The sequence below is a fragment of the Halyomorpha halys genome, unplaced genomic scaffold (genome assembly GCF_000696795.3).
Source record: "Halyomorpha halys isolate HHAL.00 unplaced genomic scaffold, Hhal_1.1 Scaffold251.1, whole genome shotgun sequence".
Taxonomy (NCBI): domain Eukaryota; kingdom Metazoa; phylum Arthropoda; class Insecta; order Hemiptera; family Pentatomidae; genus Halyomorpha; species Halyomorpha halys.
The window spans coordinates 582,961-601,730 of NW_027106674.1; the positions used below are offsets into that span (position 1 = coordinate 582,961).

Here is an 18,770-nt window from a genome sequence, read left to right on the forward strand (position 1 = left end):
GGGCTGGGGTTGTAGGACCTAATTGCAAAAGAACCCTAGCAATGGGAATATACCCAACTGTCTTCCAAACTGAAATACACGCAACAGAAATAGCGGCATTACAAAACATTAAAAACAATCCAAAAGAAAAAAGGATTTATATAATATCAGACAGCCAGGCTGCTTTAAAGGCAATAATGTCCTATACTATAAAATCAGGGCTAGTCTAGAATTGCCTAGAGAGACTAAAGGAATTAGCCAGAGGCAATAAACTGACCTTGATGTGGACCCCAGGACATGAGGGGATTGAAGGTAACGAGATGGCAGATACCCTAGCTAGGAAGGGATCAGAAATGATGCTAATTGGCTCTGAGCCATATTGCAACATATCTGGAAGTGCAATCAGGAATGTGGTTAATTCTTGGGAACAAAAAGAGAAGAAACATACTGGACGCTGAAACCAGGTATGAAACAATCCAAGCTCTTCATTAAAATATCAGAGGAAAAGGCAAAATTTTACCTTAACCTTACTAGAAATGAACTGAGGACGATAACAGGACTCCTCACGGGCCACTGCTCCTTAAAATATCATCTTAAGAAGATGAGGGTGGTGGAGGATTCCACCTGCCGTCTATGCATGAAAGATGAAGAAAAGGCAGAGCACATTCTGTGTGAATGTGAAGCCCTTGCATTCAGAAGATTACAGTATCTGCGACAGGACAGAATGGAACCTGAAGACATTTCTACAATAGACCCAAAAGAATTATTGAACTTCATAAGAAGCATAGGATTCATATGGGAAATCTAGTGGAAAGAGGGGTAACTCACAAAAGATCCAATTGGGTCGAAGTGATGAAGGGATTCCCGACCCTCAGTGTAATAATAGTAATAATAATAATAATACCCCTACATACTTCATCATTATCCGTTCTTATTTCTCCAACAGATTATTTTAAGTAAATTACAACAGGGCTTATTCATCTCTATTCCATCAGTCTGCTAGTGTACTTCAGGGTAGTATCCTTGGTCCTATCATTTATACAGTTTTTACAGCTGACATCCCAACAATCTTAACACTACCCTCATCACATATGCTGATATCACATCATTGTCTGTGAACAATGATCTTTACATTGTATTCCAAACCCTCCACTCCCATATCACCACCCTTAAAGAATGGTGCCAAAACTGGAGGATTAAAATAAACTCCAATAAATCCCACCAAATCATATTTAACCTTCGTCATAAACCCATCAAAAGGCTCCACTAAACCACCAAAGTCCTCCTGAATCCAATCCTTATAGTCTAAAATCCTTACTTTGTCACAAATCAAGTCGTCCATCAGGACCTCAATGTTCGGTATGTTGCCGATTTGGCCAGAACCAGATACCAAACTTTCCATGATAAACTTCCCAACCACCCAAATCCACTTGTTTCTAACCTGGCTTCTCCTTCATTACCTAATAACCCTCCTAGGCGTCTAAAAAGAAGATGGCCTCAAGATCTCCTCTAGAAATGTTATTGGAGTTATATCAATGGGTAGATTCTCATGTTTGTTTCATGTCACTAAGTCACTTACAGCAAATTTACTTGTTGTATATATTTGTATATAGTTGTAAATACCAATAAATAAATTATTTACAACTAATATGATTAGTAATTATGAGAGATAGTTGACCGTGGATGATGAACGAGGAGAAGATGGTTGGGTGTGTGGTCAATGAAAAACAAAAATAAGTTGGATTAACCTATTTTTAATGTGCCAAAGTTTCGGCTAGAGTTTCTAGCCTTCTTCAGGGCTAAAAACAGAACAAGATAACAACCACAGTAAGTATAGAAAAATAAAAAAATTAAAAAGAAAGTATAAACAGAATAATTTTACAAATAAAATGAATAATTTTACACATAAAATGAATAATTTTACAAAATAGAATTAATAAAATGAAGTGATGAGAGAAGCGGGAAATAAAATGTATACACAGGTAATTGAAAAAGTGGGTAAAATAACATAATTAAGGAAATGAAAAAAAATGAAATTATATAATCCAAAGAAGTATGGACATATTAGTTATTATTAATTTAAAAATTGAAATATGAAAAGAAAATGAAAATTGAGAGGAAGAAAATATATGTAACAATAATAGATGATAAAGAGGCAAATTATAAGTATAGTGAACAAAACTAATAACGAGGGTAAGGAAAATGGATAAAAGTGGAGGAAATAAGGGGTAAGAGTAAAATAAAGAAAGGGGGTAGAAAACAAAAAAAAGAATAAAAACGAACCTGTTCGCTGGAAAATCAAACACCTAATGGATACTGCGCTAATGACAGCCAAACTCAGAATTAAAAAAAGCCGCCACAATAATGACTAAGTGTTTTTTTATAAAGAAAAGGTTACGAGAGGGTGAAAATAAAAAATAAAAAGTAGAAAAATTTAGAGGAAGAAAGCGTGTGAGAGGGTGATGACAAATGATGATAAGAAGAGTAAAAAATATATGCGAACCAACGAATTACCAAATAACGAAGTACCGGAAAATGACAGTGTCATGGTTATTTAACAACAGTTAAAAAGAGGAAACGTAATATAAGTGGAGGACGACAAATGTGTAAGAAAAGGTTTAAAAGTGAAATAATATGTTCAAAGGTGGGCGGAAAAAGAGTAATATGAGTTTATAAAAAAAAAAATAAATAAATAAAAAAAAAAATAAATAAATAAAATAAAAGGTGAAAATTACTTTTTTAATAAATTAACTATTTGTGAATATGTTAATGATAAGTTGTTCTTATCGGTTTTTAAATTGACGTAAGAAGGTTCTAATTGGATATAGAGGCTTTCAGAGATGAGCCTTTTGTCATGGTTATGAACAGTAGCGAGTATAGACATTTTTTCGAAATCGAAGGAATGAATTAATGAAATAGAATGTTCCGAAAGTTTAGAGGCAGAATGATTATGTAAGGAAATAGAATATTTGTGTTGTTTGATACAGTCTTTTAGGAGCTTTTTGGTTTTGCCTAAGTAAGCAGAATTACAATTAAGGGTGGAGCAAGGGATGCGGTATACAATATGTGATCGGTGTAGAGGAGGGATAAGGTCTTTTAGTTTAGTGTAAATATTAGATAGTGTGTTGTGAGGTTTGAAGGCAATACAGAGGTTAGGTATAGTAGAACGTAAGAGTTTTTGAATGTTGTCGGAAAGAGAGGGGATATATGGTAGTTGTGTAAAAGTTTATGAATGATATGGAGGGGGAAGTTATTAGCTAAGAGTATATGTTTGATACAGTGTGTGTTTTTTTCATGGAATCGGAAGTCAGAAAGGGAAAGGCCACGGTGAATAAGGTTTTTGGCTACGTTAATTCTTTGATGGTAAGGATGTTGGGAGTGGTAATTTAGAAGTCTGCCTGAGTAGGTAGGTTTGGTGTACCAGTCAGTGGATATGGTGTTGTCTGTGTTTCTTATGATGAGAAGGTCAAGAAACGGAAGGGAGTTATTATTTTAAATTTCGACAGTAAAATTAAGGCGTGGATGGTAAGAATTAAAGGCGGTTAAGATGTCAGAGATTTAATCAGGATTTAAAACAAGGAGGAGATCATCTACATATTTTTTAGTAAGAATAATGTCAACTGGAAAAAGTGGGATAACGGAATCGAGCAAATCATTAAGAACAATGTTGGAAAGATCGGGAGCTAGTATTATTAATAATACGGGAGCTATTAGTATTTATAATAGTAAGTAATAGTAAATAGTAGTATTTATAATAATAAATATTATTATTTTAGGTTTTGGCAAAACTAATGTTTTATGCAAATATCTCAATTCCAAAACTTATTTGAAGCACAATAAGCAAGCTTACTATTGGAATATTTTGATGGCTTATTTTTTTAAACTTTTGTTGCTTTGCAATGAGTAAATTTTGATACCAAACTCGTTTTCCTGTCAACATCAGGACCTGATATAAAATTTGTTTTGCACAAGCCAACTAACCGATTTTTTTCCAGGACTCGTGGAATATGTCTCAAATATAGACTGGATAGATATTATAAATCTATCATATCTACAGTTCTTAGAAAATCTCCATTTTATTGTAACATTATGGAGCAAAATTGCAGACTCACACAAGCAAAATTCACTGTACATTTAAAGAAAGAGAAAATTGGAAAAATATTTGAAAAAAACATCAATGTGTTTGAAAAAAAAAACTGTTTTGCACATGCCAACTTTCCAATTTTTTTCTAGGACTCCTGGGACACGGTAGCCCCTATTTTGACAGGAATCCAATATTCTGAGTCCTTGATTTCCCTAGGATCTTTGAGGTTTCATCTATATCCAGGAGACATATGTGGGATCCTTTCTATCCTAATATTGCAAGAAAAAGAAAAACTAAGTCTTACCTTGACATCAATATAATAACTATGTAGTTCAAACTTAATGTCGGCTGGCATTGCCAAGATATGCCCTATACCAGGCCCAGTATAAATGTTTTTATAAAAATTTTCACTAGTAAAAGCTCTTTCATGCATCAAAGCTGGAAACTTGAGAACTTCAAACATTTTCCCAGCTACATAACCTTTAGGTACTGTTTGTGAACCAGGCTGAACTTTCTCAAATAAAGCAACACCATAATAAATGCAATCATGTGCCAGCACACCAATCATATTTATAATTTCATAGTAGAACTTATAAGTGGCTATTACTTCAAAACCATGGTATATAGAAGCCTGGAAAAGAATAAAAACTATTAATCTATAAAGAACTGATTTGTTTTTTCTTTTTTGTTTATAGATATTACCTCATATAATTATAGAAATTTAATGTCATATTAGTTTTAATCAAATAATCATATTTCTTTTTTTCTGAGTTACATAACATACTTGATACTCCTATTAAAGTACATATTTAAGTACTTCAAGAAACAGATTAGAAAAATAACAATGCATTTCTCAAATTTACTAAATCTTGATAGAGGAGAGGCACAGAATATGCATACTTAATATTGAAAATCTAATGCAGCAAAAGAAATCATTCACAACTGTCTTCACTAATGACCTTATTCCTCCTGTTTTTGATAGTAGGCAAAGTGATAAAGAAAATTTAAAGGAGTCAATGTCTCCCGAACTAGAAGGGGGTATATATTGACACAGTAAAGTCCACATGTTTTAGTAATCATAGCTGTGATTTTCATATGAGAAGAGCAATGTCATTTAAACAGTGGACCAAAGAGATTGAACGGAAAATTAGAAAGAATTTCGCAAGTACCCATCCAATACACATTCATTTCCAAGATGGGTTTTTTCACTCTAATATTTTCGGTTAAATTATAAAAAATTATGTAGTTATTTTTAATGTATAGGTATGAATATTCCATTCATATGGAAGACTTGAAACAATTACAACCATATGGCTAATTGTAACACCAGTGCCTCATGTGGCCGAGAAAACAAATCACATTCTCTAGCGAGCCTTGACCAGAGACAGCCATTTGTTTCTCGCCATTTATCTTCTACCAGAAAATGAGTGAGTAGAGACACCTTGAATTTTTCACTTAAATCAATTACGTTTTATTTATCACTATTTTATATAGTCCACTACAATCAAACCAGCGATTCAAAAGTAAAGGAGTACCTTGTATTAGGTTGATGGCACACTTCATACAATGAAAATGATCTTATCATTTTATTTATTACACTGAATTTATACTATTTACCTAATTGTCGCACCCCTCCGACGAGTGAGCATTCCTTTCACACAACAGTTTTTCAGAAATTTTATTTTAATTCAGGTTATATTATTGTTTTAATTTATATTGGATTATATTTTGTAAAAAATGGTTTAGGATAGTATGACTAAAAGTTACAATTTTATATGTTGAACATGAATGAAAAAATGAATGTTTCACTGTTAGGAATGTTTAAGTCTAAGAATTTATGTCAGTGAAAAAAGGTGTTACTCCTTACAAATAAAAAAAATCAATACCACTGAAAAAATTAAAATTAAAAAAAAAAAGTAAAAAAAATAGGTATATTTACTTTGCAAAATTATGTAAATTTCATCAAATGAAGATTATTTGAATAAATTGGATTCAATAAGAGTACCAATAAAACAAAATGAATAAAAAGTAAAAAATAAGATTCTAAATTTTGATTTCAGTCAGAGCTTCTTGACATGTGCATGTGCTCATTACACAATCTAAAAAATAAATTAAAAATAAATAAAAGAATAATTCATAACGAGAATTATGCAGATCTTGGCATTTTTGACATTCATTTGCTTACTGAGGTCTTTTTTTGTTCTGGTTTTTTCTTCAAAAGTTAAACAATTTTAACTTTACAACTCTTATTTATCACAAAATCTATTGACATTCTTTACGACTCCTATGAAAAATATCAAAGATTTCTTCTTGACAGTGGTTGCCACAACAGGGCTCCGTTTTATAATAGAGAACAAACTAATAGTTAGACTTGTAGTTTGTATTTGGTATAATTTTGCTAACTTCTACAAAGCTAACTTGAATTTTAATACTTTTTAACACCTTTAAATATCATTAATAGTCGTCCCCACTATGAAATAAACAGTATTACTGTGAGTATACTTGTATTTATGAACTAATATGATTAGGCTTTATTATGAAACAGGGACCAGGGTAATGGATCATAATATTCTGTTTGGAGAATTTTTCTGGTGGAACCTGTTTTTATTCGATTTAGTTAGTGAAGCCATTTCATAAAAAAAAAAAGTTTATCATTTCTGTTTGTCTGAATCAGAAAGCTACTAAAATTAGAGGTTGTAAATGCAAATAACAAGTTTGCATGGGTGATAATCTGTTACTTAGGTGGTCCCGCCCATGTTGTTTGGTACTTGAAATTTTTCATGCATTAGTCAGATCAAAATTTCTACTCTGAAACTAAATTTCCTTATTTATAGACCAACAAAACACAAATAGAAAAAAAATTCCAACAATAAATAACGGAAAGAAAGAATATATAAAATTTTTGTCTCCAAAATGCTCACAATGTGACCAATGTTGAGTTCAAAATAAATTTCAGTCGCTCAAAATAATAATTCAACAGGATAGATGCTGAGAGATAAAATATTTTTAACTCTCTTCGCATCCAATGACCATGACTAGAAAAGTGGATAAAGAAAACAATTATGACACAGAAAAAAAATGTAATTATTCAAATAAGGATATTCATACTTTTGCTAAATATAATCCTAACAAAAATAATTTTTGGCTCATTGAAATCAGAAAAAAATTGTCCATTTTTTGAGAAGGTATCAAATGAAAGCTGAATAATTGCAATAGTACAATAATCATAATAAATTTTAAAACTAAAAGCATTTACCTTAATCAGAGCAACTTCTACTTGGAATTCAGTACATGCGATCAACCAATCATCATCTAAGAATTTGATCCAAGCAAAGGACTGCTCTCTGAACACTTTTAGTACAGGCCAGATGGCAGGAACACGAGGGTGTGTAAGATCAATTCCATAGATACATCCCTCATTATATGGAAAAAGTGCAATGAGGGAACTACTTTGGTGAACTGCCATATCCTTCATATCACAACTCAGTCTTATTGAATTCATCTGTAACGATAATCACTATATTACAATAATATATATGATGACTAATAATTTAAATTTGTTAATATAATCAAATAGGTAGTAATCCATGACTCTAGAATTGGTTTTAAGAGTATTATTGTTGGGGCAACACAATTGGTTTTATAGTTAAATTAATTGATTTTAACAAAGTAGAGATTTTTGTAATCATTGTAATCATATCAACCTAAAAAAGTACTAAAATAAAACTGTCTTTTTCTCTCTATATTGTAATATGCTCTTTTTGAGTAATTAGTATATTTTGATGTATAAAGGGTTTTTGATATGTTTTATTTTATGTATCATTTTAATATTCATTTGTTTTGTTTATCCCAAAAGCAAACAGGACACCCTGTTTTTTGTTTGTAAATACTAATGACGAAAACTAGAGAACCAATCTTTACCAAATTTTAACTGCATCATCTTTATGGTTTCCAGATAGTTTAGTACTAATGCTAACGATATATACAGCATAAATAAAAAGGTTAAGAGTTGGGATGTTTGAACACAATAATTACAGTCTAACTAACTAAATAACTATCAATCTGATTGAAAAATGAGTATTGCGTTAGATAGACTTTTTATTGAAAGACTCCAGGCTTCATAAAACCACACTATGGCCCATAGATATAGAGCAGTAACCATAAATATCAATCAATCTGGATAATAATTATATGCCTTCTATCGCTGTATGTGATGGATAACAGTCCATACTTAAGGAAACAAACTGTTTGATCCTTAGGCTATCAAGGGTCTTTTTATCTATTTAAAAGGGATAAACTCAATTACATGTATACATAAAGTACAAATTATTTACATTAATATAAATTGAAATTTAAAGCATTAAAATGAAATAAAGTATATAATAAACAGCTAGAAATAATTAATACATAAAATAAATACAAAATGATATATGGATAAAAATAAAAGCAATAACATAAATAAAAGTTTTAGTTCATTACAAATATATATTTAAAGCATTAAAATAGAAATATCATTAACAAGCGGTTATAATTGAAAGTTGTTTGATTTATTTGAAATTTTGATCATGAAATTTATTATTTAGTTCGGGTAAACTCAAGTGATCAATAAATGTTAATGCCATGTACATTAAAATATAAATATTTTAATTAGGCAATAAATGGATTTAATTGCTTCATTTATTTTGTATCTTGGTTAGAAGTATATTTTGTTTAAAATAAAGGGAATTATACTTGTAATGTTTATATAATGTAGGGATTAGCCACAACAATACTAAAGTGGGCTAAGGTCAGTCGCCTATGTACACTCGCTCTGAGGAGTAGCCTAGGTATAGTCACGCTGACGAGTATCCTAGGTATATTCGCCCTGACGAGTATCCTAAGTATAGTCGCCCTGACGACTTCGTAAGTACAGTCGCCCAGTGCTTCACTCACCAGACCTGCTACGTGAGTTATCGGAGTGCCGCTTCAACAGGTGGGCCCACCAACGTGGATCAAGAATATCGTCTCCGACCTTTCATAATAGACATCAGGACCCCAACCAATCGGAGTTAATCATTCACAAAATTTTGTAAATAGCAATTTTGTTTTTTTTTAATTGTAATTTTTAGTCTTTGGTTGTATAATAGTTAACATACTTTTTTTTATCCCATTTTTCTAAAATTGAAGGACCATTTTATTAAAATTTTGTACTGTATTTTTAGACAGTTTCCTCATTTTTTAAATTTATGTATTTTGATTTCATTTAATTTACAAATGAATGTTTTTATCCGAGCCAGTGTTTTTATTTATTTTTTAGTTAAGCTTTCCGACAAGGAGACAATATCGAATTGAGGTGGCATAACAATAAAAATAAATAAAGAGGAAGATCGCTGATTGACGGTATGTATTATTAATAAATAGAATATGGTCCAGCCGTGCAGTCGTTACCAGGGTGCAGTAAAAAAAAACTCAAATAGTGACAACTATTTTAATGAGCCAACGTTTCACTCCACGTTGCTGGGCTTTGTCAGTGCTAAAAAAGATACAAACACTTAACATAAGTAAAGAAGTAAATGGAAAATAACAAGGGTATAAAATGGGACGTAAAAATAAATAAGAAAAATAAAAGGTATATAAAAAATATATGAAAACGGAAATAGGAATAGATAAAAAGAAGAAATATAAAAGAAAATACAAACTAAGAGATGAAAAGGGGAATAAGAATTAAAAAAAAAAAAAAAAAGGGAAGAAAATGAACAACTCAGCATTCATACCTGTTTTGACAGAAGTCAAAGTCAGAGTGAACCGTTTGTATTGGGAGGAGTGGGGATAGCAGTTAAGTACATCACATTTTAAAGTAAACAATGCAGAAAAATATTAAAATGAGGTATACAATTAATGATAGTAAATGATAAATGGGGAGATATATGATAGAGGGGGAGAAGAAATATATAACAAAAAAAAAGAAATGTACACAGATAGAAAACAAAGAAGAAGTAAAGTAAAAAATAGGATACAATACATATAAATGATAAAGAAAGACAATATACCAAATGAATAGGGATATAGAAGTATGTAAATCATATAATAGAAAACTTAATAATAAAGTAATTAATGTAAGTATACTTAAGCTGGTAACATATGAATATAATTTAAAAATAAGATACATAAATATAAAAGAAAAAGGAAGGATAGTAGCTATAAAATATAATTAAATTAAGTATGAAGTGGGAATTTAGAAAATAAAACCAGAATAAAAGACATGACAGAAAAGTCGGCTTCTGAAATGCAGAACAAGAGAAAAGAAGCATTATGAGGATTTTATAAGGTTCAAAATGTGTCGGTATGTCAGGGAGATGCAGCCTTTATCGACTTTATTGACGGAATTCTCCGTTAAATTTATGTGAGTGGACTCTGAGATGAGACGTTTTTTATGGTTGGGGACAATAGCAAGAATTGATGTATTATTGAAATTAAAAACATTGTTCAGGTTTAAAGCGTGTTCTGACAATTTAGAGGTAAATGGGTTACAGGAGTTGATAGAAGTTTTGTGCTGGAAAATGCGGTTCTTAAGTTGATTCTTAGTTTTGCCAATATAGAAGGAATTGCAACATAAGGTAGAACAAGGAAAAAGATAGGAAATTTTGTTGTGAGACTTCAAGCCAAGACATAGGGTGGAAATAGTGAATCTGAAGGATTTTTGAATATTGTCAGAAAGAATAGGGATAAAGTACAAACTAATACTATTAGTCTTGTCGATTTAACTTAATACAATTACACTAACTTGTGTAATAGTAACTTGTACTTTAGTACTTTTTAATTCCTGTAATATAACTAATAGTCCTCCCTATTATGAAAAAAAATAAGTATTAGTGTAATTAACACATTGTTTCTATATTTGTATTTTGAACTAAAAATATTAGCTTTCATTATGAAACAGGGCCCAGGAGGAACTTGAGTATCAAGTATTTTGTTTGTCACTCTATGGGGGAAATTGCTGTTGAATAGGATCTGTTTATTACGTTGTATGTTGGTCTGGTGACATTGAGGTTCAGAAAGAGAAAAAGATTGGTGAATAAGGTTCTTAGCAACATTGATAATTTGGTGATAAGGGTGTTGAGAAAAATAGTTGAGGAGTCTGCAAAAATAGGTGGGTTTGGTATACCCATCAGTGGATAGAGAGCCATCGGGATTTCTAATAATAAGCAGGTCAAGAAAAGGGAGGGAATGGTCAAATTTACCTTCAACAGTAAACCGAAAATGATGTCTTGTGAGAATAGAGGTACTATAGAGTCGAGAAGGTCATTAAGAACATTATTATAGATATAAGGAGCAAGGCAATAATCAACAAACACTAAGTCCGATTGAAGATTTTTTATTTTATTTTTTTTTAATAGAATTTTGAGAAAGTGATACCTAAACACTGAGGATTTATCTTAACTTCATAAATGGATATGAACATAGGAAACAATTAATCAACTCCCATTTAGAAACAAAAAGGCGGAAGGTAATGATGAGTTCCGAGGATCACCATTGAGTAACCTGTAACTTTGATACCAAATCTCAAAAAAATTGGGCCAGTAGTTTCAGAAAAAGAATAAAAAAAAGTTACAATTTAAAGAAAATATATGTATCCAGAGTACTTTCGTCATGGACCTGTCCTTTTCTTTTTTTCATGGTATTTTCCAGTTGCTTTTTTCTCATATTTTTCAGCTGTCCAGAACATTACATAATCTCTCTATTCAATTAACCTGGAGTGCTTGGCAAGAGTCAACATGGACTGGAATATGAATGGTCAAACAACTACCATTACCAATTTTTTCTAATTGCTCAATCCAGATAGCAGTGACAATATCTATAACATTTGGAACAGCATTCCAACAAAACAGAATATTTTAAGAAACCTGTTTTTGTCATGGCCTACTCTCTCCAGTAAATTAGAAGACTATGACAGAGAGAGGAGCATGACAGTACAATGATAATTCTTGATTTGATCTGTAAAAATCGACAGTGTGATGGTTAAAGTGAAGGCAAATTACACAATCAATAATATAATTATTTAATGTGTTTTATTCTCAATGTTTACAAGAATAAAGTATATTAAATATATTTTTAAAATTTATAACAAATAAATTTTGTTTTAGAATGTCTATAATGTGAATGATGTGTTTAATTTTATAGTAACTTAGAATTCAAGACTTGAAAATGAACAAAATATGTCCAAAAATGTTTAACCACAAAAAATTGATCTAACCTTATGAAATACGTTTTAAGCATACATGAGTTAATACAGTGATTCATGATAGGAGGAATTTTCCTTATACTGAGTTGTTCAGGTTCAACCTACGTCACCCTAAGTTATTCTGAGCTCAAATTAGACTCTGAGGCTATAATTTTACTAAACTATTATTCAGAGTTGGGCAGGAATCTTTACATGAGTAATTTAATTAGATCTCCAATTACATGATTCAGCTGTACTAAACTAAAATAACAGTTAATAGTTCAAACATAAAAAAATAGTGATTTTGAAGAACAATTACACTGAAGTAATTTTAATTGTGATTTACAACTACATACTTTTAACTCATATATGAATTCAGTTTATTTGAACATATTTTTTAAGAAAAGAAGTCCTAAATGTTAAAATGAATCGATATGCAATCATAAAATCTATTTTATATTTATCATTGCAATCATCATCTTCAAAATTATATAAATAAACCGTAAGATATTAATGAATTTATACATCAGTGCACAATCCCCTACAGGTTATCATCTTCATATTTTGGAGCCATTGTAAAAACAGACCTTCCGTTTTTATGTTGCGTATTTGTAACAACAATTACAATTACTTGTAATTGTATTGGAATTGTAGGCGGAGGGAAGAATAGAAATGACATAAGAATGTAATTGATAATTGCAATGACTTTGGCTCAGCTTGATTCCACAATTATAATTACAGTAGTTGAAAAGTAATTTTAATTGTAATTACTTTTTACCCAACTCTGATATTATTTCACTAGTATAAATAAAAATGTATAACTCAATTATAATATACTTACTAGCTGTCCTGTTTTTTTCCTCCAAATACAGATAGTCTTTGTTGTGTTCAGTGTAACAAGGAAGTTATCAGAAGGACGGAGAAGAGCAATTCTTATTATTGAACCTCCAAAAAACTGAAGAATCCTGCATGATGTTTCCATTGGAATTATCTCCTTCAAACCTAGCTATCAATTATGGGCCATTTAATTAACGAAGCACAAGTAATTGAATATTAATGAAAGACAAATTATCTTATTAAAAATATGAAGAAAAATGTATGAGAACTAAAGTAACTTACACTTTCTGACCATCCAAATAGACGGTCTTTCTTCTGATTTGTAACCATACGCCTCAAAGGACCACAAGGAATCATACCCCATGCCTTAAACCATTTTCCATTTTGGGTATCCTTTGTGTAGTACTAAAAAATTAATTTATACTATGTATTGTTAGTTTTCTGAAGTACTAATTAATTAATTTGACTATTAACATGCCATTTTTTTTTCTTAAAAAATAAGAAAATAATCTCTTAAGTAAAACAAGTCAAAATGTATTATAAGTAAAATAAATAAATTAGTAAAAATAATTATTGTATTCTTTAATAACGCTTTTTAGGGCATTTCTAAAAGATCTTCACCTTCAGGAGATAGAAATGAAATACTAGGATATTGTCAAAATAATAAAACTATTTATTATGAGCTAGCATTGTACCCCACTTTGGCTTCATCAGGGCTTTCGGTATGAAGGAAAGGCGTAGAATAGTAGATAGAGTACATATTATAGTATATTTAGAAATGAAATATACTGTTTAATCTGAGACAATGTTACAGCATAAGTTTTAGTCCTCCTCCATCACAGTTAAGAAAAATAAGACACCAAAATAATAGAAACGAGGGAAATAAATATGGTAGGATTAAATAATGTTATATCAACTGCAATTAGCAGTTCAAACTAGAGCTAGTGGTCTAGAGAAGAATGATTGAGCTATTATTATGAATCATTTGACTGATTACTATGAGGAGATGGTCAGAGTGCGTCAGCAAATAAACAAGAACTAAGGTTTGAAGCTAGCAAAAGATGCTATTGCACAAAAATCCTGTATCTAATTAGGAGTACTTACCACAGTACCCACTTACCGGAGGCAGTGGTAGCAGCGTGGTAACGCACCAGTCTACCAACCCACAGGTTGTCAGATCGAATCCTGGTCCCATCCAGGCTTTTTTCAAGCATAAAATAAAGCTAAATTCACTTACAACCTCGCCTGGGCATTTCAAGAAACGCGGGATGTATTAGGAAATACATCGCATGAGGACTTTTAATAATAATACCACAAAATTATTATTTCACATTATTTTTATTATAATAAAGTTTATGACCAACTTAACAAAGTAAATAATGCTGTAATAATCAAAACTGATAAATTGACTTGGCTGGTTTTGGAATTCTACGTCTCATATAATTAATAAATATCATTATTATTCAGAAACCATATTGCTAAAGAATGGTCTGTATTCATATTTCACTTTTCATTTTTATTCATTAGATTACTATAGTTATTTATGAATCAGTATGTATCTCACAGCATATTTCTTTGAATAGCTTTTCTTATTTTTCTTCTCTTTAATTTAATAATATGCTTAATAATAAAATTTTAATTTATTCTAGTCTTATCAGGGTAGAGGTAATAAATATTTCTAAATATATATAAAATGTAACAGGAAATTCTCTATCATGAAAATAGGTCACTAAGATTACCCATTAAAATTGTTGTATTATGTTATAAGGTAAACATACTACAAACACATTAACCAATTTAATAAGTGCATTTTTCTAAATCATTATTACTATAAAAATCACCTTAAGCTTTCCATTAGGCCCAGAAACCACAATCCCATCCTTAAACCATACAAAATAGCAAGTATTTTCTGAATCTGTTTTAGCACAATTCTTTTTCCTCTGCTTCTTTATAGGTTCTGGTTCATAAATATCGCTTGAAACATCTTCATATTGGTATCTTTTATATTTAAATACTTTTGGTTCACCCTCTGGTTTTGGTTTATAATCTTCTTTTTCATATTCTACAGATTCTTCATAAGCCTGATATAGTAAAAATCATAAAATATACATACATTGAGAGAGTAAAAGACAGAAAGGGAACAATCACACCAGAATTATTAATAATTGAACTCAATCCATTTTGAGCAATTTTAAAGAACTTCTAGAAGTTACCCTAATGTTTCCACAAATTCTAAACATGTTTATTATATTTTAATACGCATTCATCAGATTTTATAGATTAAAAATATTTTTTTAAAGTACCACTTATATGTATCACAATATACATTAACTAACACTCATTAATGAGTGGATTAACACTAATACATGAACTTAAAACGATTCATTGAATAAAATAAAAAAAAAATTAAATTAAAGTAATTATATCAAACAAATTATCTTGGTTGTAAGATGATTATTCAAGACAATCTCATAATATGAGCAACTCCAACTTTCTACCAACAAAATGAGCAGTGTGGCTGAGTACTCAGTAGGCTAATAGGCATGTAATTTGAAATATAGGATTGAATAGGATAATTGAAATACAGGAAGGTTTAGTTATCCATTTGTACTAAAGGATGAAATTTCGATGATATCTAAATAAGAAATTCATAAAAGTTTATGAATTTTTCATATACTTTTATCTCCAGGCCAACAATAATTTAGTACTGTTATTCAATTTTCATTCTTTCTAATTTCGATATGAGTTCCAAACAAAAATATTCAATTTACAATAAACTATCTTAGTCTGTTGGTTTTTTGTATTTTTTCTTTAGTCTATTTCTTATAGTTACGAGCACTTTTACTGACAAGCAAAATTATTTAAATAGTTTATTTATTTCTATTTATTTATTAGATATTTATATCTATTTATTATTTAAATAGTTGGATTATTTGAAAATCCAAGTTTATCTGAAACTTTTGGCAACCTGCATATCTAAAAATGAATTTGGTAATTTTTGGATAAATGAATAAAAAGGTTTCTATAAGAAAAAACATGTAATGATGTTATCTGATCGATCGATTATAATTAAAATTATCGATGAATCAAAACAGATATTTTTGGATAGTATGAAAAAAAAACTCTAGGGCAGTTAAAATGTTGTGAATAATTTTGTTGCTTAGCAATAAAAAAAAAAATTGTTTTTTGTTTCTGTTCTTTATGATTTTTTTTTTTGGCCCAGGTAACATGCGACAATATCATTCTTATTAAATAATAAATTGATGATATGATGATATGAAAGATGATTTTCTGCATTATAGTGTACATCTGTGTCTTACATGGGTTTAGTCAAGCATTTATTTATGAAGTCTGGGCTAAAAACTTATTATCACATCTTTGAGGACTTCTGGGAAAACAACAATTGGTGTCAGAAGCGGGATTTTGAGAAAATGAGAAGAAATTTTTTTTTTATTGTAGATAGGAAGTGAAGTATTGAGATACTTGGAAGGAGAAGAGGTTAGGGACAGTTAGCACACGGACAGACAACGAATATGGAAGATTTTTTGTCAATACTTAGGGATATGAGATCCACCATGGATATAATGAAATCTGGCCAGGGTGAATTGAAAAAAGTCTGACAGTCAAGTTCAAGAACATTGAGAAGGACTTAGGAAGCAGGTTGGAAATGTGGAAAACCAGCTAGGTCTGAACTCTGAGGTTGAAAAGCAGGTAAGGACCACAGAAAGATAATATGAAAGTAACGAAGGAGTGGAGCGTTATCTTGGGAAAATTGATGATAAAATTTACTACCTGGAACAGGAGGTTAAGCCTGTTAAGACCAGAGAAACTATTGTGAATGTGGGATTGACACTAAAGAGGGATGCTTGCAACATGGAAGAAGATGGTTCGAGAGCCCCAGCTAGAATCAACATATGATGGAGGGTCGTCATGGGCAACTAATCTGTGCCAGTTGAAGGCAGTATCCTTGACTGGCAGCAAAAATGGCCAGGAAGGAACTTCCCTAATAATTTTATTTCGAGAGGAGACTCTGGATATTATTCGGAGCATGTATGTCTACTTCTGTGAGAAAAATCAGGACTTCAATTATTTTCACAATTATGAGAAGAGATTGTGTAGCCCTCATCTGAGGCAGGAGCATGGAGAACTTTTCAGGACAAGAAGGCAGAATCCTGGGACACCAATGCATCCGTTCAAAGTCAAAGTTTCTCGAATGAAGGAGATGACTAACGTTATGGTTTCACAGGACATCCAGGAAAACATGACTGTCAATATTTTTATAGACGGGGTGCCTGATCTGGACCTACAGAAAAGCTAGAGATTACTGAGACTGAAAACTCTCGGTGAAAATGTAGCAAATACCCAAGATTTTTAAGTAGTCAAGAAAGGTATACAAAAAGGTATTAGAGTACAATATATTCGAAAGCCTAAGGATAAGGAAAACTCTAGAAGTATGGATGGTCATTCTAGCAAAAGAGATTATTACAGGAAAAGAGGAAGGGATAGAGACAAAGATAGAAAGATTAGAAGAAGAGGCAATTTATAAGAGAAGGGTTGTTGATAGGAGATGTTGACAATAAGATGGAGAGAAAAAAAGGAAAGGCGATAACTCGTGTCACAGGAAAGATTACAGCTGGAGAGAAGGAGGAAATAATTATAGCTATGATGAAGATGAAAAAGGAAGAGGGTTAATAGAAGAAGAAGACGTGAAGAAGAGAGGAAGCATGTTAAAAGACATAAAGAATTTAGTAGAAGGGAAAAAGATAAAGATAGGAGAGAAGATGAAAAAAAAAAAAAAGGTATTGGAGCTAATAAAAATGACTCAATCAGTTTAAGACATGGAAACCATCATAATAATGATAACTAGTACTAGAGACTAAAGACAAATCAAAACAAGATTCCTCTCGGCATCATAGGAAACATATTCATGAGAAAGATTCCAAAATCTAGGATCTGAAGAAGGTTCTGTTTGGGGCGAACATTTTTTAAGAAGAGGACAGTGTAACGATGTTATCTGGTCGATCGATTATAATTGAAATTATTGATGAATTAAAGCATGTTAAAAATATTTGTGGATAGTATGTAAAAAAAAAAAAAAAAAAGAGTAACTCTAGGCCAGTTAAAGTGTTGTGAATATTTTTGTTACTTTGCAATTTTAAAAAAATTTTGTTTCTGTTCTTTGAGGTTTTTTTCTTGGCTCCGGTAATATGGGACAGTATTGTGATTCAAGTATAGACTTTATATAGCAATAAGTAGTCATAAATGAGGCATATTTTTATTGAGAGTTAAATCAATGATATTGAATTTATAATTATGTTTTATCAGAACATGTGTTGGTTTACACGGGCTCATTAGCAATTTTTGATTTTGAAGTGTGAAGATTAACCATTTTCATAAGTACTTTAAGGACAGTTCCATTGAATGTGTTCTACTGTGAATGTGTGTTCCATTTTCAGCAAGGTAACGTATTATTAAACATTAAATCACACTAGCCTACTACCAGGTATTCCTGCCACCTTCTCTCACTACTGGGACAATATGTACTAGATTGCCAATCATATTCTTTCAGTTTAACTTTTGGTTAATCTCTGAAGACTTACAGCCTTCAGGATTTTTATACAAGTTTACCTCAGTTCCAACTATTCTCTTTCTAGCTAATTATTGTAACAC

The 18,770-nt window shown here is 30.9% G+C and overlaps 1 protein-coding gene across 6 annotated transcripts in view; it reads right to left on the minus strand.

The window, feature by feature from the left end:
• LOC106680233 (GRIP and coiled-coil domain-containing protein 2) overlaps positions 1-18,770 on the minus strand; it is a 98,754-nt gene that overhangs the window by 62,436 nt on the left and 17,548 nt on the right. For all 6 annotated transcript variants that reach the window (XR_010842777.1, XR_010842778.1, XM_067045026.1 and 3 more), the window contains 5 exons: positions 14,942-15,181; positions 13,383-13,505; positions 13,105-13,269; positions 7,320-7,565; positions 4,368-4,694 (listed from right to left, as the gene is read on the minus strand). Coding sequence is in view for 4 of the 6 variants with exons in the window: in XM_067045026.1 (XP_066901127.1) it covers positions 4,368-4,694; positions 7,320-7,565; positions 13,105-13,269; positions 13,383-13,505; positions 14,942-15,181 (1,101 nt within the window). In the remaining 2 variants the exon portion in view is untranslated. The remainder of the gene's footprint in view (positions 1-4,367; positions 4,695-7,319; positions 7,566-13,104; positions 13,270-13,382; positions 13,506-14,941; positions 15,182-18,770) is intronic.